The 22259-nt window shown below is 39.4% G+C and overlaps 3 protein-coding genes across 5 annotated transcripts in view; 1 reads left to right on the forward strand and 2 right to left on the reverse strand.

Annotated features, from left to right (window-relative positions):
* The window catches only part of LOC140128460 (uncharacterized), a 137597-nt gene extending 126263 nt beyond the window's left edge, over positions 1–11334 (reverse strand). Inside the window, exons 1-2 of the mRNA XM_072150167.1 lie at positions 9961–11334; positions 8312–8487 (exon numbers count right to left, since the gene is read on the reverse strand). Coding sequence (XP_072006268.1) covers positions 8312–8441 — 130 coding nt within the window. The 5' untranslated portion in view covers positions 8442–8487; positions 9961–11334. The remainder of the gene's footprint in view (positions 1–8311; positions 8488–9960) is intronic.
* Positions 11335–13530: 2196 nt separating this feature from the next.
* CCDC59 (coiled-coil domain containing 59) lies at positions 13531–22113 on the reverse strand. The gene is made up of 4 exons (XM_072146508.1): positions 21751–22113; positions 19192–19627; positions 17844–17934; positions 13531–14923 (listed from the first exon to the last, which is right to left on the reverse strand). The coding sequence occupies exons 1-4, from the start codon at positions 22031–22033 to the stop codon at positions 14753–14755; spliced, it is 981 nt and encodes a 326-aa protein (XP_072002609.1). The 5' UTR covers positions 22034–22113; the 3' UTR covers positions 13531–14752.
* METTL25 (methyltransferase like 25) overlaps positions 22032–22259 on the forward strand; it is a 113109-nt gene continuing 112881 nt past the window's right edge. For all 3 annotated transcript variants that reach the window (XM_072146504.1, XM_072146506.1, XM_072146507.1), the window contains exon 1: positions 22032–22211. In XM_072146504.1, coding sequence (XP_072002605.1) covers positions 22210–22211 — 2 coding nt within the window. In that variant the 5' untranslated portion in view covers positions 22032–22209. The remainder of the gene's footprint in view (positions 22212–22259) is intronic.

Consider the following 22259-nt stretch of genomic DNA (forward strand, 5'->3'; position numbering starts at 1 on the left):
GTATGTGTTTCTCACAGGACTTTTTCAGAATATATGAGAAAAATTCCCATTTTTGGGGAGGGCTTTTGTCTTTGAGAACATTATCCCAGTCTATGCCTTTAAGGTCTTCCCATAGTTGCTGACAATTTGCCCTCCTGAAGTTTAGAGTGTTAGTTGCCCCTTCCCTGACGCTCTTAGTAAACCGTAGTACAAAATCAATGATATTATGATCACTATTCCCCAGGTTCCCCCCAACCTGTAGTTTTGATACCCTATCAGGTCTTTTGGTTAGGATAAGGTCCAGCAGTGCCCGCACTCTTGTTGGCTCCAGGACTTGTTGTCTTTTGTTGTTGACAAGAACCTGCTACCTTTGAAGGACCTGCATGTTTCTGCCCCCCAGTCAATATCTGGGTAATTGAAGCCCCCCATGATAAGTACTTCACCATGCTTTGAAGCCGCATCCATTTCACTTATCAGCATTTCCTCTGTTGCCTCCATTATATTTGGAGCCTTATAACAAACCCCTAGTAATATTTTATTATTCTTTTTCCCTCCCCTTATCTCCACCCATAGGGACTCCACATTTGCATTTGCGTTACTGATGTCATCTCGCAGGACGGGCTTGAGGCGAGAATTCACATATAAACAAACCCCTCCCCCTTTTTTATTTATACGATCCTTTCTAAAAAGACTATAACCATCTATAGCAACAGCCCAGTCATAGCTACTGTCCAGCCATGTCTCGCTGATACCCACTATATCAGATTTCCGCTGCAACATCAAGAGTTCCAGTTCCTCCATTTTGTTTGTGAGGCTTCTGGCATTTGTGTACATGCACTTTATATGGTTTTCCCTGTCCATATTCCTTTTGTCCTTATTCCCCAATCTCATTCCAGCCCCCCTTCCTCCCCCATGGACTATGACTCTTCCCAGCTCTCTATCTACACTGTCTCTTTGCCCTGCACAAGTGTAGTTGCCCTCCCCCCAGGTCTCTAGTTTAAACACTCCTCCAACCTTCTAGCCATTTTCCCCCCCAAAACAGCTGCACCCTCCCCATTGAGGTGCAGCCCATCCCTACTGTAGAGCCTGTTGGCAACAGAAAAGTCAGCCCAGTTCTCCATGAACCCAAAACCCTCCTTCCTACACCAACTTTTGAGCCACTTATTTACCTCCCTGATCTCCCGTTGCCTTTCTGGTGTGGCACGTGGTACAGGCAGCATTTCGGAGAAAATTACCTTTGAGGTCCTTGCCCTGAGCTTATGGCCTAAATCCCTAAAATCATTTTTAAGGATCTTCCACCTACCTGTTACTTTGTCATTAGTGCCAATGTGGACCATGATCCGCAACATGCAGAACCCGAGCACCCAGCAAACAACACACTGTTCGGTATGCACGGTCTTTGTGACAGACTGCCCTGTGTGTTCCCCTAATAATCGAATCTCCCACTACCAGCACCTGTCTGACTTTGCCTGTTCTCCCATTACCCTTCTTACCGGAGCAGACAGTCCCCTGGTTGCTAGAAGCCACGTCTTGCTGCAGCATTGCTACCCCAGAGCTGATATCCCCCTCATCCGCCAGCCTGGCAAACTTATTGGGGTTGCATCAGATCAGAACTAGACTCCCTACAACTCTTCCCTCTACCCCGCCTTCTAAATGTTACCCAACTAGCTGCCCCCTCACTCTGCACCTCCATACTTCCCTCCCCACACCCATCTTCCCCAGAGAGTTTGTGCTCCAGGAGCAGCAAACTTCGCTCCATATTGTCAATTGCCCGCAGCCTTGAAACTTGCTCATTTAGATCCAGAATCTGGGCTTCCAGATGAGCAATTTTCACACATCCCACACAGCAGTATTCCCCATCGAACGGCTGTTCAAGGAAAGCATACATGGCACTTATGGAGTCCATTGTCCATTGGAGTCCATCCTAATGGGGATTACAATAGAAATATGCACAGAATAAGAATTTACAGTCAAAGTAACACAAAATACAGCAGGTACCTGCTAAAGCCCCTCAAACTTAAGTCCCTTAAACCTAAGTCACACTTAGAACTCTGCACACACTTCGGATCAATGCACACTCGCCACCAAGCTCGCACACTCGCTTTTCTGATGCTTTTTTAAAGGTAATGTGCCACAAAACTCTGCAGAGCTCACTGCAACAAGATCTGGCTGCAAACCAGATCAAGAGCTCTGAATAGTTATTTAAGGTAGTCCTTGTAGTTATTTCAAGCCTGCACCCAGCTTTCTTGTGTTGTTTTAGATTCACTGTGGGTATGCAATAGGTCATAATGATATGTATTAAGGTGTGTGATGTATTCACACTGCTGTTGGTGTCATAAGAGAACAAAAATGGTGAGGGTCAGCGTCAAACTAATACTTCCCTGTGCAGAATTTGCTCCCTTTCATTTGCCCCATTCAGTCACTGAAAGTGGACTAAGTATATTAGATCTAAGCTTATGTGTATATTTCTCTTATACATGTAGGCTTTATAAGACACTTCCTATAGGTTAGTTTAATTACTTCCAAAATACTTTTTTGACTGTTCTATTATTGGCTTATTTAATAGATTAGCCCCTATGGACTACAAAAAATATAAAGACATCACTTGTTTTTGCCCCTACAAAAAAAAAATATATAACACTATCCAATTCTCATCGGCTTTTTGATTTATTTCTAATAACATTATTGCACAAGAATGCTGTATCATGTTCTGTAACTCTTCATTGCCCAATACTTTAGCTCCTAACAATTGTATTCCCTAGTTTGCAGTGTTTTCATTGATTATTATTCTATTTTAATCAGTTTGCATATTTTTGCTAAAGCTTTGCATAATAAAAAAGATCTGAGACTTTTTGAATGTACACAAAATGGCTTTTTCTCTCATGTATTGTTTGCCAATTTGTCTAAATCTGTAGGAGTGATATACTTTTCCTTTTATGAGATATTCCATCCACCTCACAGGTGTGACATATCGAGATGCTGAGTAGACAGATGTTCCCTTGACTGACCACAATAGAAGGCCTTTCAAAAATGTGCAGTTTTACTGTACAGGCAGTCCCTGGGTTACATACAAGATAGGTTCCGTAGGTTTGTTCTTAAGTTTAATTTGTATGTAAGTCAGAAGCAAATACTTTATAATTGTAGCCCCACCCAAATTCTTTAGGTGTCTGTTACAGTTGGATTTTAAAAATGTTGGGTTGTCATAAGAACTAGGATTAACAATAAACCTTCTTACAGACACCTGTGATAACTGTTATAGATGTTTATTGTAGCTTAAGGCTAAAGTACAGTAAATTACCAACATCCCGGGATCCGTTGGTAACAAGGGGTCAACTGTAAGTCAGGTGTTCTTAACTAGAAGACCGCCTGTATTTGGTCTGAAAAACTGTCAATATTGCCTCACACAGTACAACATATCTCTTTCAGCTGATCATGTTGATTGTGTCCGGTGGAATGATGGTCCTCTTCTCTTCAATGGCTATGTGAATTTGCTGGATATTGTCAGGAACTGAAATACAAGACTGTATATGCCATTGGCTAGCTATATGAATGGCAGCTGGAAGTGCATTGTGCATAGCAAGGTAGGGTGAACATACATGTGAGCATACTCTATCTTTTGCCGCATATATGGACCAGCAACATGTCTTCCTACGGAGAGGGGAGGGGTGAGCACTCTCCAGCCGAACATTTGTCACGATTGGGTAAAGGCACAGGCATAGCATATGTTTGTGTAAAAGCAGCCTAACATAGATTTAGACATATTGGTGAACAATATTTGAGAGTAAAAGGCCTTTTTGAGGCCTTGTTTGAGTTCAGCTCATGACAAGTGAGATCAGAAACAAAAGTGTTTATATTTTATGTGTATTTGTCTATGCAGTGTATTGACTGCTCATATTTATTAATGTATGTCTTATATTCAGAACTTGCATATATCTTTGTGTAGTATCTTCGCTGTAAATAGGTTTGTATGCAGTATATTTACTGTAAGCATATATTTATGTGTGTAGTATATTCACTGCAGGTATATATTTATGTGTGTGAAATAAATTTAAATATATCTGTGGTAAACTGATATATAGTAATGAATGCAGCATATTAAAAGTTTTATAGTGATATTGTTCTTTGTGTATTTCCTTTCAATTGATAATAAAATATTGAATTAATGCTTTATAATTTATGGTCCTGGTACAAACTGTTTGTAGGGTCGAACCTGGATCTTTTAAGGAATGTTATTGATCACGGTTAAAGTAGTCGTATAGCCCTAGCCCAATAGCTTTTTGCAGGGATTTGAAAGTTGAAATTCCAAGAACTGTAACTTGTATGATTAGAGTTAACTATACACCCCAATATTCAACATGTTCGTTAAAAGCGCCAAAATTTGGCGATAAACTACACCCCTTATTTACAACACTTTCCTTTTGTTTAAGTCATTTAATTTTGTTAGTGCCCTATCCATTAATCCAGCAAAAATGTGCATAACAAAATATACACACATGTATATATACACATTATATCAATTATGATATGACTTTTTGCAGTCTTCTTTCTTGGATTAGGGGGAAGTGCACTATTTTTATTAACAGAATCAATCATCAAAGTCAAGTGTGATAACTCAGGGACACTTACTCATAAATCCAGGTTCCTGGCTCCTTCCTTTTAAAATCAATGTTTAGAATTATGCTAATGAGCCTGAAGGGATTGTGTGGGTTTTATGAGAGCACTTCCATACTACAGCTTCATGGGCTGTTACAATGGGGGTCATTTACTAAGGGCCCGATTCGCGATTTCCTGACATGTTACCCGAATATTTCCAATTTGCGCCGATTGTACCTGAATTGCCCCAGGATTTTGGCGCACGCGATCGGATTGTGGCGCATCGGCGCTGGCATGCACGCGACGGAAACCGGGGGGCGTGGCCGAACGAAAACCCGACGTATTTGGAAAAACCACCGCATGTAAAAAACTAAAATGTGTCGCTTGGGAAGCGCTTACCTTCACCTGGTCCAGCTCGGTGTATTCCGGCGCGTTCAGATGATTTTTAGCGCAGCAGCGCCACCTGGTGGACGGCGGTGGAACTACCTTCATAAATCCCGTCCGGACCCGAATCCTGCTCAGAGAACGCGCCGCTGGATCGCTAATGGGCCGGGTAAGTAAATCTGCCCCAATGTCTCAATCTCCCTCTCTCTTTTAGCACACAGTGGGAGGGGGAAATGCTTCTTGTACATAGTAACAGCCTGTGAATCTGCAACATGGACAGGCTCCCCCACCCCTAAGGGCGCCTTCCGGCTCATTAGCATTATTTTAAAAGTTTAGAAATATTAGTAAATATCAGTAAATATTGATAAACAAAAGAATAAACACCAACTTGTGTACTGCATGGTAACATTGTTATATATACATTAACCATTGCTCCCAAATGTGGTATTTGATGCAACACATTCACATTATATTGATATGTATATTGTTATGTTTGTGATGTTTATGACCTTTGTTTTTATACTCTGTAACACTTAGACACAGTTGCTATGAGCAACAATTGAAAACACGCTCTATCCATCTTTGTGTAAGACATTTTCAAACCTTTCTCTTCTCCAGAGAATTACAGGGAAGCTTGAAAACAATCAACGGTTAAACAAAGAACCTGTATTCGTAACGCAGGACTTCATAGTGTGCAAAGCTGCTTTGACGGCAGATTTATGGCTTGTTTTCAACTCTGGTGGCATACAACATTTGCAAACACTGACAGTCTTAAAATTAATTTGAGAAGAGGAGGCAATTGCTAATTTACAAAATAATCTAGTGAATTTCTATTTCCTTATGTAGAATGCTGCAATGTTGTTCCAGGAACTTACTGGCTGTATCCCTGTGGACAGGTTTACACTTTAGGTATCGGATTTCATATATTTTATGAGGATTAGAAAATGAAAACATAGCTAGTGTGAAGAAACAGTGACATTATAACAAAAGAAGGTAGATGATCAGAGGTGAAGCCACAGAGGGAAAAATGTGGTATTTTACAGCTATTTGATAAGGTTTGGCTGCCTATATTAAAGTTTCATATTATATATATATATGTAACTAGGTCCAAGATAAATAAACACAGATGTAAAAAAAAAATAAAAGGTTACATTTTGATTACATGAATATACATGTTTCCTAATTCAGAATGTACTGAATCTACTGTATGTATTAGTATGCGCAACGACTTCATCATGCACATTTGCAATTTATTTCCTTAAAGAAAGATCACTTTTTAATGTTTTTTTGCAATTTGTCATGATCTCTAGTAGTTAAATAACCAACAATTAATACAGGGAGAAAGAGAAGGAACTTGACTACTTATGTCAAAACTCTGGCCATCTGCCAATAAAGATGTTTGGTATGGGCTGGTTCTATCTCAGTATGTAATGTCCAATATATATATATGCTGTTTTGAGAGGGTGTTTACCAGGAAGAAAATAACATCCTCTTAAAAGGAAGTTTTTTATTCATAAAAAACATTACTATGTTACATACATATTGGTCCGCATTTACTAATAGTAAGGCAAACTGCACTAAGAGCAGTTTGCCTTACTATCGAGCATCAGGTGACACATTCATGAAGACCGAATGTCTTTTCTTTTGATTAATTCAAACCAATTATTATGGCTCGTATTGCGTTTTATTTCTGCATATTTATTTCTTAACAATGAAAAATTTAAATAATAATAAGAATTCTTTATCATTCCAAGTTGGCGCCAGATCTTTTGGAGAGGATTTTCTTTTCTAGCTGGATTTATCTTGGCGATCAGACCAAGTCTCTCTCTGTGGATTGCCGCTTTTTTTAGTGTCAAATACTGCCACTGATTTGTGTTGTGTTGAAAAATGTGACAATACATCTTACCTAAAATTTTTATAACTTCCATTTGTGAGGTTTTACACATGTGGCGCTCCTGCCATCTCTCCACCTTTTCATTTTCATAAATTTCTCTCTTTAAGCAGTCATTTATAGGACCATAAACAGTCGTACAATCCTGTCCCCTTCCTGTTGACATCAGCTAACCTTGCAGTAGGCTCTAGTGAGGTTTATGTATAAGCAGTACATTAGAAGAAGTAGCAGGAGAGCAGCACTCCGTGTTAAGTAGTATTTATTCAAACACCAGTGGCAAAAACATGCAACGTTTCGGCTAGCTCAATGCAGCCATTTTCAAGCCATTTTGCTTGAAAATGGCTGCATTAAGCTAGCCGAAACGTTGCATGTTTTTGCCACTGGTGTTTGAATAAATACTACTTAACACGGAGTGCTGCTCTCCTGCTACTTCTTCTGGATACTTCTGGTGCCTTGAGTCAGGCCCAAAGAGCTTGCACCCACCTGGACTTGAATCCACTTCACTGTGCCGCCCTCATCTTTCTTTCGTGCTTAAGCAGTACATTATCTAGAGCTCTTTAAGAGCTGAAATAGCAAATGTGTGGGGTCATGTTGCTGCCATTTGGACAACAAATCTGAGGACTTTATCAGGAGAACAAGATGCCTATGAAACATAGAAAGTGGTTGGTGAAAGGGGTCTCCTGGCAGAGAGCCATTTAAAGCCTACCAAACAAAACATCTGTCAGTTTGGAAACCCTCAAAGGGAATCCGTCATCAGTTTTCAAGCCACTAAACTAACAAAACTCTCCTTTAAGATCATTTACATAGGGTATTGGGAAAAATATTTTTATAGGGTAACAGGAAAATTTTACTATCAATGAAGGAACATTAGAAAGGATATTTTATTCCATATCTTATGGTGCTTGTTGCTTAGTGGGGTAAAAGCTGGTCACAGTTTCCCTTGAAGTTTAGGGAAAATTATAAGACTAGATGAGTATAATACATCAGTGAACTGAAAAGGATGTGAACTGGGGGGGGGAAGCTACTTGAGAACCGTTCCCACCATTAGGGCCAGGACAAATACTACTTCAATAATAATTGTCTCCCATTAAACAATATTCATATATATAACTTGCCCAGATACCTAACAGATGCTAGTTGCATTTTCTGTTATTACTGTTCTTTATTACATTGATGACTACACCTGCAAATGTCTGACGTACAAATATGTTGTGAAACATGTGTTAATCAAAATGTAATTAAGCTGTTTAAAAAAAAAATACTGCCCTATTAATTATAATGTATTGTTTTAGTACAGGTCTGCTTGTAGAAGTAGATACATTGTTTGGGTCTACTGTAAGTTTGGGCTTGAGCCCAGGTGCAATCTCTGCAAGTTACTTCTAGTTACTTTTCCTGGATATGCTGTTATTTTGACTCATGGGGGGTTAAAAATATCATCCAATTAATCAGGAAAATAGTACTTACTTTCTAGAAGAAGCTTCATGTTTTTGCCTTGAAACAAGTCACGTAAGACATTATCGATGTGCCCATTAACTTCAAATAGGCGAACATTCACCCAGGCTGTAAACCCATTTATTCTTGTTTGTATAGACATTGCTTATTCACTGATCTCACACAGTTTACTCCAGGTATACTAAAAACTAACAACAATTTTATAAAGTTTAACACTTTTTAACAAAAATTGTAACAAGATACAATAGTTTATGATGTGTAGGTATACTATATACATATTTTAAAAAGTGTATACAAATATACACTCCCTAGTGACTAGATGCATTCCTTTCCCAACTGGGGTCAGTTAATTTCCTAGCTACCTGCTGTGAGGTTTTAGGCTGCATTCACACTACCGCAAGGGGGACGTATATACGGCCGACGTATATGCAGCCGATATACGTCCCTCATAGACGGCAATGGGCACGCGGCGCCCTACGGGAGCACACGTGCGGCACCGTACCGCTCCGTACCCTGTGAAAAAATTGGACATGTCCTATTTTTTCACGCCATATGGCGCCGTGCACCATGTATCCCTATGGAGAGGGGCGGGGGTGAGCAGGGCTCTCCCCCTCCTCCTCTCTCCGTGCGCTGCAGTGTGCCCGCCGTGCTACGGTACGGCGGGCACCGGTCGTGTGAATCCAGTCTTCTGCTGCTGGATTAATCCAGTCTTTTGGTCTTCTGATTTCAAACTTTTACATATTCTTCATGTTGGCATGGACTTTGACACTGTCTTGGCTAGTAATGTTGATCTTCCTGTTACTGATCTTGGCTTGCTCTCATATTATTCTTTTCCACTTCCCATTCAATTTATCTAGTATAGGGAACACCATCCTAGTGGAGGCTGTCAATTGTGAGGGTTTAGGAGCTTAGTGTTAGGGTTTACTATCCCTTTCCCATCCTGTCCTGACACACATGCAACACGAAAAAAAGTATGATGCTGTTTCACTTTTGCAAAAAGTGGTCACAAATTCAAATTTTCACTTTTTCACTTTGCAGTTTAATTGATAGATAAAAAATAATTTTAAAAAAAAAATATTCTTTTATTATAACATTATTCCACACTTGCCTAAAACTATATACATATACATTGGAAATGGACTTTAACTACTATCTATGAATATATGTGTGTAACCATACTATTCATGGATCTGACTATTCAGTGCTGTACCTGTAGGCCCGCATGTGATCTGTAACTATCATGGCTGGGTAAAATGTTCTAAGCGGCTGAAAAAACAAACGGTTTCACATGTTCCCATATAGTTTCTTTAAAATCAGTGGCTGATTATGGCTCAGTGTGTGACTATGGCTAAAGTTAGAGGTGTAAGAGTGTATCACAGAATGTAATATATGCATAAGGAACCACATCATTTCTCAGCCTGGTATGGGTTAATGGTTAGTCCAAACACAGTATTAGGTGGGTAGCTGATACTTATAAACTGAACTCTATACACATATGCATATTTACTCCTTAACAATATAGTGTATATCACTAATCCAGCTTGTAAGATGTCTACTAATGATAGGAGCATTCTGAAATTTTGCACATATGCATTAAAAGGAATGTCAGCAAGAAACATTTTTTTCTCATATTTAGCATAACACAAAAGTAAACCATTTACCTTAGAAGACTCCACTTCACAATCTTTATTTAAGTTTTGTGCAGCTCCATGTCTCCACCAAGTGGGGAATCCAGAGTTAATATGAAAAGTCCAAGTAAAAGCTGTAAAATCTAAAAGTATTTCATATGAAACAAATGATTTTCTCCTGAGCTTTACGCATTTGCTGACGTGTTATTCACACACTACGTGTTGCTAAGGCTGTTTGTTTTCTTATACAATCTTTTATACATCCTTGGCTGGTGACCATAATTGTTAATGACAAGTTGAGATTAAATCGGTTGCTGTGGACATGGTGATTATGACTACGTGTTTCCAACAATTGCTACCAACCTGAGGGTTGAGTCTTGGATACATAGAACAAGAAATAGATATCGGTAAGTTAACATACAAAGGTTAAGACCTATGTTAAGCAAGAGTTTTTTTCATGAAGGTTTCCTATTGATAACGCTTTCTATGTCTGATAGATGGTAGCCAGATTACAGCTGCTATACCTTTGTTCTGAAACAAACATAGGTCCTGATCACTCCACCATTAGTAATGTTTGTTGGTCATTTCTGTTATTTATAATTTTGGAAACCACACCTATCGCAAGAATCAGGATCTGTGGACTTTACATGGTTGGTCTGAATGAAGAAACAACCCAGGGCTGACACCTGCACCTTCTGGGTACTTGTTTTGAGGCCCATGTCCAATCCTGCTTGAAATAATTCCAGGATCTGTAAAATATTAGGTTTACTCTGGTTAGGAGGCTTGGTTTTTGCAGAAAGACACAAACTTTTTCAGAATCTTGTAAATTGCAGAGGTAACTGGTTTCCTGCTTGCCTTCAGGATCTGGATTACCTTTAAAGAGAGACCTTTGGATTTAAGGAGTGAACCTTCAGGAAACTGGACGAATTTGGATGGAGGATGGACCTTGATGTACGAGATCTGCTCTTCAATCTTGAATACCAGCTTAACTTTGGCCAGATGAGAACTATCATGATGATTTTGGTTCCGTCTATGCAGATATTTTGTAAAACTTTCATGAGTGCTATTGAAGGGCAACCATATGTTAGACCCATATTCCATTAGTGACTGAAGTCGTCCAGAGTGTGATAAGATTCCCTGACTTCTAGCAAGGAAAAACTGCTGCATTTGGTGTTTTGACATGTCGTAAATAAATCCTACTTGAGTTTTTCCCATTTGCACTTATGAAAGACTTCCCAGTTTAGGCACCAATTGTGGTTACAACTTCTTTCTGCTTAAGTGGTCTGCCATCTGGTTTTCTATTCCTCTTAGGCGAGTTGCTGTCAGAGAACAGACATTTCCTTCTGCCCAAGAGAAAATTTGTTGGGAAAGTTAGAGAAGCTTCTTTGACTTTGTACCTCCTGGTCTTTTTAGATAGGAGACCATTGTCATACTGTCAGATAGATGATCTGCGAATTTGCTACCACCGTTTTTTAGACAGCTTTGAGTTCCTTGAAGTTTGATGAACAGCTTGCAAGAGCCCTGCACGAGTTAGTCGAGGAATTTGGCACCCCATCCGGTCTGGCTTGCATCCGTCTGAATGGTAATCTGTGTATGAAAATGCCAATAAGTACCTTTCTTGAGGTTCTCTGTGAATGTCCACCATCATAGGGATGTTTTTATCTGGTATGGTATCCTGATCTTTGTAGCTAGGTGATATGGGTTTTTGCCCCATGAGGAAAGAATGCAGTTTTGAAGGACCCTGGAATGACTCTGAGCTCATGCCATGGATTAAATGCAGGCTGTCAATTTCCCAAGTAGCTTCATAGCTGTCCAGATGGTAACTTTTTGCTTTCTGATAAATGCTAGAATTTTCTGGATGAGGCTGGACATTTGTTCCCGGGAGTCCAATAGAACACCTAGTAATTTCTTCTGTCTCTCTGGGGTTAGGTCTGATTTCTCAAAATGTATTAGCCAACCGAGATCTTCTAAATATTTTACAGTGCAATATAAAGGAGTGACGTGAGATGGGTTCTGATTCGGCAATCACTAGAAGTTTGTCTAAATATGGAATTACCATTATGTACTGTTTTCTCAGAGAAATTACTACCACTATCATTATCTTTGAGAAAATTCGAGGAGCAAAAGAGATGCCGAAGGGTAATGAGGAAAATTGAAAATGCACAATCTTCTGGAGAATGTACGGCCATTCTTAAGTATTTTTGTGAGGCATCCTTTAATTCTATTGTGCATGGCAAAAAATCTTTGTTGATTAAAGGCGTAGCAGAACCCACGGTCTCCATCTTCAATATGCGATACCCAAAGGACTAGTTCAGATGTCCCAGACTAATGATCAGCCTGTGTGAGCCGTTGGGTTTCTTCACCAAAAAGAGAGATCAATAGAATCCTTGTACCTGTTCTTCAGAAGGAACTTCCTTGATGGCTCTCATTTGGAGAAGGGACTGAAGTCAAGACCATGTCTGTTGAGAAGAAAGTAAAGAGGCCGGGTTGCTCGCAGACTTTGTGGGGGGGGGGGGGGGGGAAAGCTTCATCAAATAATAGACACTTACGGAATTTCCTCATTATCTGTAACCTTTTTTTCTAGTTCCTTTCATTTGTCTAACACTAACTCTATGAGAGTGTAATTGATAGGAAATATCCGCTTTTTCTTTGCTCTTAATCGCCCAAATAATTAATCCTGAATAGACATATCAGGAACCACATCTTCTAGTTGCAAGGCATCTCAAGAGACTGACACTGTGCCTTTAAGAGTTAAATGCCGCGGTCGCACTGACCGCAGCATTTAACGGGTTAAACACCCGCAATCGGAGCCCACTGCGACAGCGGGTGTTATAGCTGGAACCCCGTGTTTCCCCGATGCTGGTTTTGATATATCGGACGCAAAGCAGGAAGGGGTTAAAAGAGAAAGAGGCAGCTACATATCCACACTTACACATTTATCAACCCACAGCACCTACTTACAGTAGTTTAGTGGAAAATGGGTACAGGATGTCTATGCTCAGTGTTTGAACCAAGAAACTGGGCAATTCATGGATCAATTAGAATCGGTATGTAAAGTCATCCTCATCTTGTTGTTCACATTTTGATTTCAAGATGACACCTAACAATTGATCAACAGAAACATTGTGAAGCATGTTTTCTCATTTAAAAATAAAACCATTACATTTCTCGAAAGGCCCCAAACACATTTAAAACAATATATAATTTAGAAAAGGTGAAAAGAAACCCACAACATATTCGGTATCACCAAGTCCCAAATTTCCCAATCTATAAACAGAAAAACGGTTATGAATAACTGTGAACCCCGATTTGGAAAAATTAGGTCAAATGCCTGAACTACCACTTTTTTGGCCGTTTAGATATATAGTGAATAAAAAGTGATCAAAAGGTTGTAGAGTCACCAAAATGGTAGCAATGAAAATGTCAGCTCGTCCCAGGAAAATTAAGTATGAAAAGATTTGTACAAAAGATTTTAAATTTTTTAAATTCTACTAAAACCTATATAAATTTGGAATCCCTGTGGTCGTATCGACCCAAAGAATAAAGAGGAAGTGTAATTTGAAGCGCAGAATGAAAGTTGTAAAAACAGAGTTTACAAGAGAATGTTGCAAATGTGTTTTTCTTGGTTTATTTCACCGCACTTGGAATTTTTTCCCAACATTGTATGGAATATTAAACAGCGCCACTAAAAAGTACATGTAAAGGCTTGTTATAAAAAAACAAAACAAAAAAAAGGCATAAGTCCTGTAAGGATTAAAATGCTTTTGGCGTGCAATCTTAAGCTCCACCCACTTCCAGTCCAGCTGATAAACAATCTGTAATAAAAGTTAAAAAGCCCTTCCATCCAGGAGTTCCATTTCTCCTGGACTCCCCCGCTATCCCAGCTTTGCTTTTTGGACAGAAGTTACACGAGCCATCATGAGATTTCTGTTCCAGACCCACAGCATGAATCCTGCAGCATTTGTTAGGGTAAGGAAGCCAGATGCTGATGATAAACTACAGGGGGTTTTGCCGAGATAAGATCTGCTAAGGTCTGGATACTATCACCTGCACCCACACTCCCCTACTTAAGGGGGTCAGTGAAGTGCTGATGGATCCCTCTAAATTTCAGACCAACAGTCTACTCAAGTTCCCTTCCAGGGACAGGAAACCACTAAGGCGGATTAGGAGGAGCTTATTTTTATGCTCAGGTTTCCTTCTCTCTGGTTGGTGCCATTGTGGAAAATCTGCTTGTGGTGTAACCCTTTACCAAAATGTTTTAAATATGTATGGTGTCAATCCATCATTTTCCTGGTTCAGAGACAGAAACATAGGGTGCATATACATTTGTAAGTTGTCTTCTGCAGCTCCTTCGGCCTTATGCTTACAGGCAAGGCTCATATCTCCCGAGCCATGGCACCTTGAACATGCACATCTGGCATTATATTAAACTGGAGAATCTAGCCTTCAATATAATAGCAGAATTGTGTTTGTAGGCGAAACAGAACCAGAGATGTCTACTGTTAAAGTTACAATTGGGAATTGATATCTGTATTTAAAAATCACATTATTTGCTGCAACTTGAAATCATTGGATATCTCTGGTTAGGCATCATTTAGAAACAGTCCCAAAATTATATAAAATGGACTCCAGCATTGTGTTTCTAACACAGTAAGGAACACAGTATATACAGAGCACATGCAAATAGGATGTATATAAGCATATGGGAGTCATGAAGGGGTTAAGTTCTGGTCTCCTGACCTAGCAAAAATGTAATTTAATAAGTCTGATCAAAACATTTCAAAATAATTCAAATGATGAATTGCAAAGTCCCAATGCACTCATTTTAGGAAGCAGTGGACTGGCTCCGAATTTTCTTCAGCAATAAGTCCATTTGTGCATTAAAGTTGGGCTGCCCCTTGCTGGTTTTTGAGCGTATGATTTTATAAGTCTTCGCCCTCTTCTCCTTGTAGAGTTTTTGTGCCTCTTCTCTTTGCTTTCTCCTTAGTTCTGCCTCCTGAAAAACACACAACAGAAGAAGGTTCATAAAAGGCTTCTATATATAGCAGTCTAGCACCTTCAACCTGATAATGTGGAGGACAACAAGCATGGATGCATTAATTAAAACGGGCTCCTTAAAAGTGATCTCTCATCGTAACAGGTATCAATTTTAGTATATCCAAGGTAAGACGGTGCAAAATCCTGCTCAAGTTGGTTATATGCATTTCCTTCTGAAATACAGGCGGTCCCCTACTTAAGAACACTCAACTTACACACGACCCCTAGTTACAAACTGACCTCTGGATATTGGTAATTTATTGTACTTTAGTCCTAGGCTACAATAAACAGCTATAACAGTTATCAGAGGTGTCTGTAATGAAGCTTTAGTGTTAATATTGTTTCCTATGACAACTCAACATTTTAAAAATCCAATTGTCACAGAGACCAAAAAAGTTCTGGCTGGGATTACAATGATAAAATATACAGTTCCGACTAACATACAAACTCAACTTAAGAACAAACCTATAGACCCTATCCTGTATGTAATAATGAAAATTGGTCATTACATTTTTACGCAAAAAAAAAAAAAAGTACAAGTATCTAAAGTCTGTTCAGACATAGGTTAAAACAAAGGCAAATCACTGAAAAAGAGCGAGCTAGGGAGTGCTATATAAATCACTATTACACACACTAGTGCATGTGTAAGAAAGGGAAAAGATGCAGCAGCTAAGGTAAGGTGTCCACCAAGTCTCTTTTAAAGATGGTACAAACACTTTTACCCCCTTAGTGACCAAGGCCTATTTTTCAAAACCAGCATGTGGCACTTTACCTGGTTATAACTTTAGAAAGCTTGTTTTTCTGTTACATTTTGTACTTAAAAATAGTTGGAAATTTTGGTTGATATATTTAACATTTATTTAGAAAACAGGTGAATTTGGTAAACATTTTGAAAAAATTAGCTATTTTAAAACTTCAAAATGTTCAGTTTGTCAAACTGATAGTAACTAATTTGGGTAGCAAGACTAACTACCATTTGCCATATCTCAGCTTTGTGTTGACGTCATTTTATAAGTGTCCTTTTGTTTTATTATGGCGCTAGAAAGATCATAATCGAACAGCATTATCTCAAATTTCCAAGAAAATTTTAGAATCAATTTTAGGGACCATTTCATTTCTATAGGGGTTTTGGATATTGGAAACCCCCACATATCCCTCAGCAGGTAGGAAGCTTGTTAACCCTGTAATTATTTTACAGAGATTAAAACAAAATTAAGGTTTGATTAGGAATTCACTAATATTTATCATTAATACATTCATGAACAAAAGTAGAAGATGCAGACAAGAATATATTGAGCAGTTTTTTCCAGAGTAAGAGGACACCCCATATGTGGATGTAACACACTGTCAGGGCACGCGGCGGGGCGCGGATGGAAAGGAACCATTGAGCTTCTGTAGGGCAGAATAATTTTCAGGTACCATGACGTGTTTGAGCCCCTGGGGCCATGAGTGGCATTTTGGTTGCGTTTCGAAACATAATCCAAAGGCTTCACCTGCAGTCGCACGTTGAGGTTAGATTGCATTTACTCAACGTGTTACCAAAATATGTTATCACAAACAATGCCTTTGGATTGCGTTTCCAAACGTAACCAAAATGCCACGTGTGAACGTGGCCTCAGGTACCACAAAGACCTTTATCCCAGAGAATTTGTGACCTTTTATCATGTGGTATCAGGGGCATATTAACCCCTTGCCACTGATGGGCTTTTTCTATTTTACTTTCTGTTTCTTGCTCCCCACTTTCAAAAATAAATAACTTATTTTTCAATGTACAGAGCTGTATGAGGTCTTATTTTCATGCATAACAAATTGTACATCCTGGTGATGATATTTTATATTTATCCCTTGTACTGGGAAATGGAAATACAACTCAAAATGCAGTAAGATTGACAAGAAACCGCATTTTCTTTTGGGCTCCGTTTATACATCTCTCACTGTACATTACAAATGACATCTCTAATATGTTCTTTAGTTTTATACGTTCACAGGGATACCAAATTTATATAGGTTTTATTAGGTGTTAAAAATAAAGTTACGTTCCCCCCCCCCCCCCCCCCCAAAAAAAAAAAAAAAAAAATTACTACCTTTAACATATTCTGACTCCAATAAGTTTTGCATACTTAGAAGTACCGAGTTGGCTATAAGATTTCATTTTTTTCGGGACAACTGATGTTTTCATTGCAACAATTTTGGGGACTGTGCAACCTTTAGATCAATTTTTATTATGTTTATGTTTGGCAAAAAAAAAAGTGTTGATTCATACATTTGAGCGTATTTTTCCGTTACGGAATCAACACTGGGAATAACCTTTTTATATCTTTATAAATAGGACATTTTGGGGCGCGGTAATACCAGTGGTTTTTTTTCTTTATTTTCCATTATTTATTGTTACATGTGTTTGGGGCTTTTGGGACATTGCTATGAATTTTATTTTTATTAATTTTTTTAGTTTGTGTTTTACTATTACTATCATATGAACTAGTGCTTATGTGATCACTAGTTCATACTAATGCACTGCAATAACCATTTATTGCAGTATACAATCAACAGAAGCCATTAGTAGCCATGGGGGATGGATTGCACTGTATGTCATCCATCCCTGGTCTACACTGTCCAAACACAGACAGTTAATTCACTAGGGAGACCGAGCACCGGCAGCAACAAATCACTGCATGTTACCCATGTTCGTACCTCCTCCAGCTTTTAGCGGGAAGATGTACCCCACTATATACATAGTGGAATGCTATGCTGCTATACTACGTTGAAAGGATACACCAGGAATCCTTTTGATATATCCTTATAACGGAGAGAAAGGTGATGTGAATGCAGCCTAAGAAGAAATATATTTTAAAACAAGTGAAACAATTTGGTGTCCTTACCTCTCTCTTCTTTGCACGCTCTTGTTGAACCCGTTCATATTCTTCTCTTGCCTTTTGAAGTGATGTTTTCTTTCTAAAGGTTTTCTTTTTTCTGCACAATAGAATTTTACAGGTTACATAACGTGGCTTTAACACAGAGGCCCATTTTTTGTTTTTTGCTTTTCATTTTTCATTCCCCACCTTCAAATATCTAACTTTTTTTTTTAAACGTTTCTGCGTAACAAATTGCACTTCATAGTGATGGTATTTAATATTTCCTGCCGTGTACTTGGAGCGGGAAAAAAAATTTGCGCCATTTTCTTGTGGGCTTGGATTGTCCGTCTTTCACTGTGCGTCCCCAAATGGCATGTCTACTTTATTCTTTTGGTCGGTGCGGTCATGGGGATACCAAATTTGTATAGGTCTTAGAATGTTTTCATATATCTACAAAAGAAACATTTTTGGACTATATGGCCTATTCATCACTCACTTATAGAATTTTTTATATTTTTCAAAATGGCAAAAAGTGCCATTTTCGACTTTGTGCACTAATTATTGTTACGGGGTTAAACACATTGAAAAACAGTTATTATCTTTCAATAGACTGGGCATTTTCGGATGCAGCGATACCCAAAGAGTTTTTTTTTTTTTACTATTTTTTCAGACCCCCTAGGGTACTTTAACCCTAGGTTGTCTGATCGATTCTATCATATACTGCCATTCTACAGTATGACAGTATATGGGGATTTTCTTCCTCATTCATAACAGTGTGTCTTCGGAAAAGACCCAAGGCTGTCATGGCAATGGATCGCTGCCAACCGATGACGTCACGGGAAGCAACGATTTTCACCAAGATGGTGGCTCCCATGTGCCACTATCTTTTTGAAGCCGCCAGAAAGTAGACAAGTTAACACCGGTAAGCGTTTGCTGCAATATTCACCCACAGCGGACGGTAAGGGGGTAAAAGACATTACCCCCAGGAGGAAGGACTCTGGGCTCCATAGTTGTTGATAGAGCCCATCAGTCTCATTTGCATAACTATAAAAGCCTTTTTTTGTAAAAACCAGTATGCCAGCGTGCTTGCATTAAAATCCTTCATCTTGGTTGTAGAGGACCTAGAAGATTTGGGGTAACGCATGCATTCCTCCACAACCCCTTATTAGAAACACTTAGAAACCATTGTCATTCACTAGCTGACCCTTCCATTGACGTGATTTTTTTTAAATTGACTTCAGGGTAAGAAACACAGGTGCCCCTACAACCTCCCCTAGTAATGTCAGCTGGTTTACTGTTAAGTAAGGGTGAGGTCTTTAAAAATCTTTGAAATTCTTTACACTGATCAAGCATTACTAAATTACTAAAATCTTACATTAATTCTTTTTCTTTGTCCGCTGTCTCTGTGGGTTTTTCTTCACCCGTCCCACGTTCGTTCTCTTCTGTCTGAGATGGATTTTTTTCAAGATTCTCATGGTCTTCATCTACTTTCTCAGAGGGCTTTGTTTCCCTTTTCGCATGTTCTACGCCTACCGTCTCAGAGGACTTTCCAGGTTCTCCGTCTACAGTATCAGATGACATTCCGTCAGGTTTCCCATGTTCTTCGTCTACCCCCTCTGAGGCCTTTCTTTTAAGTCTCCTACGATTTTCTTGAATTTTCAATCTCTCTTCTTCGACCAAGTAAAGATGCTTCAGATGTTCAGGATAGTGATCACTAAAATCTTTTTTAGTATTTTCTTTCTTTTGTTTTCTTTGCAGCTTTTTATATTGTAATTCAACTTTTTTCTTTCTCCAGAAAGCAAAGCCCTGTCCTAGAGAAGAAATGAAAATTACAGAGGTTATGTTAATAGGGCAGATGATAGTTGCACCAGTCTCTGTAGTTGCTTGTTGTCTCTCAGAAGAGCAGCCCAAGGTCTCTCCCCTGCCATGATGTTAAAATGCTGAATGTAGTGTACAGGTAAAGAGAACAAGCATAAGGAGTCACAGCAGCATTTATGCTTCACCGATGTTTGGCGATATGTAATCTTTAAGGCTACTTGCATACAGATGGGCTATGGGTGTGTTACTAAAGCCCTGGGCCTGGATTCACAGGCTGTTTCTACACTGAGCAGTAGCATGTCTCAGTTTCAGCCTGTGAATCTACTGCACAGAGGGGCTCTGGTAACAACCCTCTGACTCAATAGCATAGTTATAAAAGTTGATTTGAGAATGAAGGAAGCCATGGATAACAAATATAAGATTACCACAATCACAATGCCTGGATCTATGAGTAAGTGTTTATCATGCTTTATTTCCATGACAGATTTCCTTTCATAAGGACCTTTCACCAGCTCACGCATATGGAGACTACCATACCAATCTGAAGGGGCTGCTTCACAGATTCAGAATTTTCTTTCTACCCACGGTTGTGTACATCTCAGTCCTTGTATACGACCATTGTGATCTGTGTTGTGCTAGAGAGGAGGAACTGGGGTTGGAGGAGTGTGTTATGCTAATCTTCTCTTATACTGTCCAATCAGTGTCAGAGAATGGATACCTCTATGCTCATCTATATGCTGTGTATTTTGTTGACATTCTGCTAATATTCAACTAACATTGCATTTACACTGTGTTATGTTATGGTGCTGCAATGTAAATGACAGACGAACAGCATGTAAATGCAATCACCACGCAAATGACAAAAAGGAAAATGCTAATTATACAGAACACAGAAACACACCACAAACCCCAGCTAACGGCCACATAATCACAAAGCAAATGGCAATATAAATACAAATGCCATGTAAATGCACTGCAAGCAAAAAAATGTAAATGTCATGAGTTTGCTAATGTAATTTATTCATGTTTACGTTGCTTTTGCAGTAACATTGCTTTTTGCGTCTTCGCTCACATGTCGCAAATTGCATTTACATCATGTTTGCAGAATATAAGCAGAATAAGTGAACACTACCTCTAGACAGACATATAGAAATGACAGCTCACTACTATTCATAGCTTCTCTTACATTGCCTGCCACCGATTGGCCAGTATGAAAGAAGATTAGCATAACACACGCCTCTAGCTCCTCCTCTTTGAAAGAACAGATAAGAATGGTCAGATACCAGTGCTGACATCTCCGCAATTACAAGGGCTAGAAAGAAAATCTAAAGTGCCCCTGAATCTGGTGTTAAGGGGACTACCTTCCAATGTAGCAAAAGGAGGCACTGTTTTCCATTTAACACCTTGGACAATGTATTTGCATACTTCCCAGAATTACCTAGTGGGGCTTCTACGCCTTTAAGTCTCCACATGCCCCATAAGAGAACTCCTACCTTCTGACCCTAGTCAATAGCCTCTCAAAAAGCCAAACCAGTTCCCTACACTGTACTGAGGAGACACAACCAGGAGGAAACAGTGCTGTCTACAGTTGGGAGTCTGTTCCTTCTGGAATAGATATACTAGATTGGCTTAATCCCACATCATGTTTTTAGACTTCTTGTAGGTTATACTTGATGTTAAGTGGGCTGCATATAAAAGGTAGCAAAATGAGGCATTGTTTTCCATTTAATACCTTGGAAAACATATTGGCATACTTCCTAGCAGCCCCTTCAGAATGGTAATCTAATCTTCATATAGGTGGTGGTGAAAGGTCCTCTTTTAGGACAGATCATCAGGATCTGAATGAGGCAGCAAAGTAATGTGTAGCTCACAGTGGGCCCCATTTGTTATCTGTAATAAGATCCTCATATATAACCTTCAGTACTGTAATACATGAAGTTCACAGTGGGCCCCACGTATCACCTACATTAAAGTCCTATGTGCAGTTCACTGTGGGCATCATGTATATCTTGCAGTGATGTAACCTATATAATGATCTCTGGTTATGTCCCTCTCCAGGCCTGGAGCATGCGCACTGTGATCTAAGGCATAAGTACCCACATGGGGCTCGCTTTACCTTCTCTCGTGCTGCCCACAAACATATTCCCATCTGCATTCGGCCACCATTTGCGCTTCGCTTTTCCGCTGCCTTTATCCTTAAATGTGGGCGTTTTGTGAACATCTATGCGGCCCCCTTGGCTGCTTCTGTTCTCTCCCTTGTTTCCCGGGAAATGCCGTTTACCACCAGCAGACGCCGCTCCGCCTTTACTTCCAAAGACTTGGTTTCCCTTTTTGTAGTTCGTGGTGGGCGCCATATTTCTACTCCGAGATATAGCTTTGCATGTGCCGTCCACTATCATTTACGTCATCGCGTCCGATGATGACGCGAATCTTCAGTCAATAGACTTCACTGAGCCTCTGCGGCCAGAGCAGAACTACAACTCCCATGATGCAGTTCCGCTTCTCTTCCAATCATGTGATTCTTAGAGCGTGTTACATGACGTCACTCACCTGCAGCGAGGACCATTGAAACAGCATGTAAGTATTCACACATGAACCGCAGGGAACCCAAAGAAGATTGTACCG

The sequence above is a fragment of the Engystomops pustulosus genome, chromosome 4 (genome assembly GCF_040894005.1).
Source record: "Engystomops pustulosus chromosome 4, aEngPut4.maternal, whole genome shotgun sequence".
Classification (NCBI taxonomy): Eukaryota; Metazoa; Chordata; class Amphibia; order Anura; family Leptodactylidae; genus Engystomops; species Engystomops pustulosus.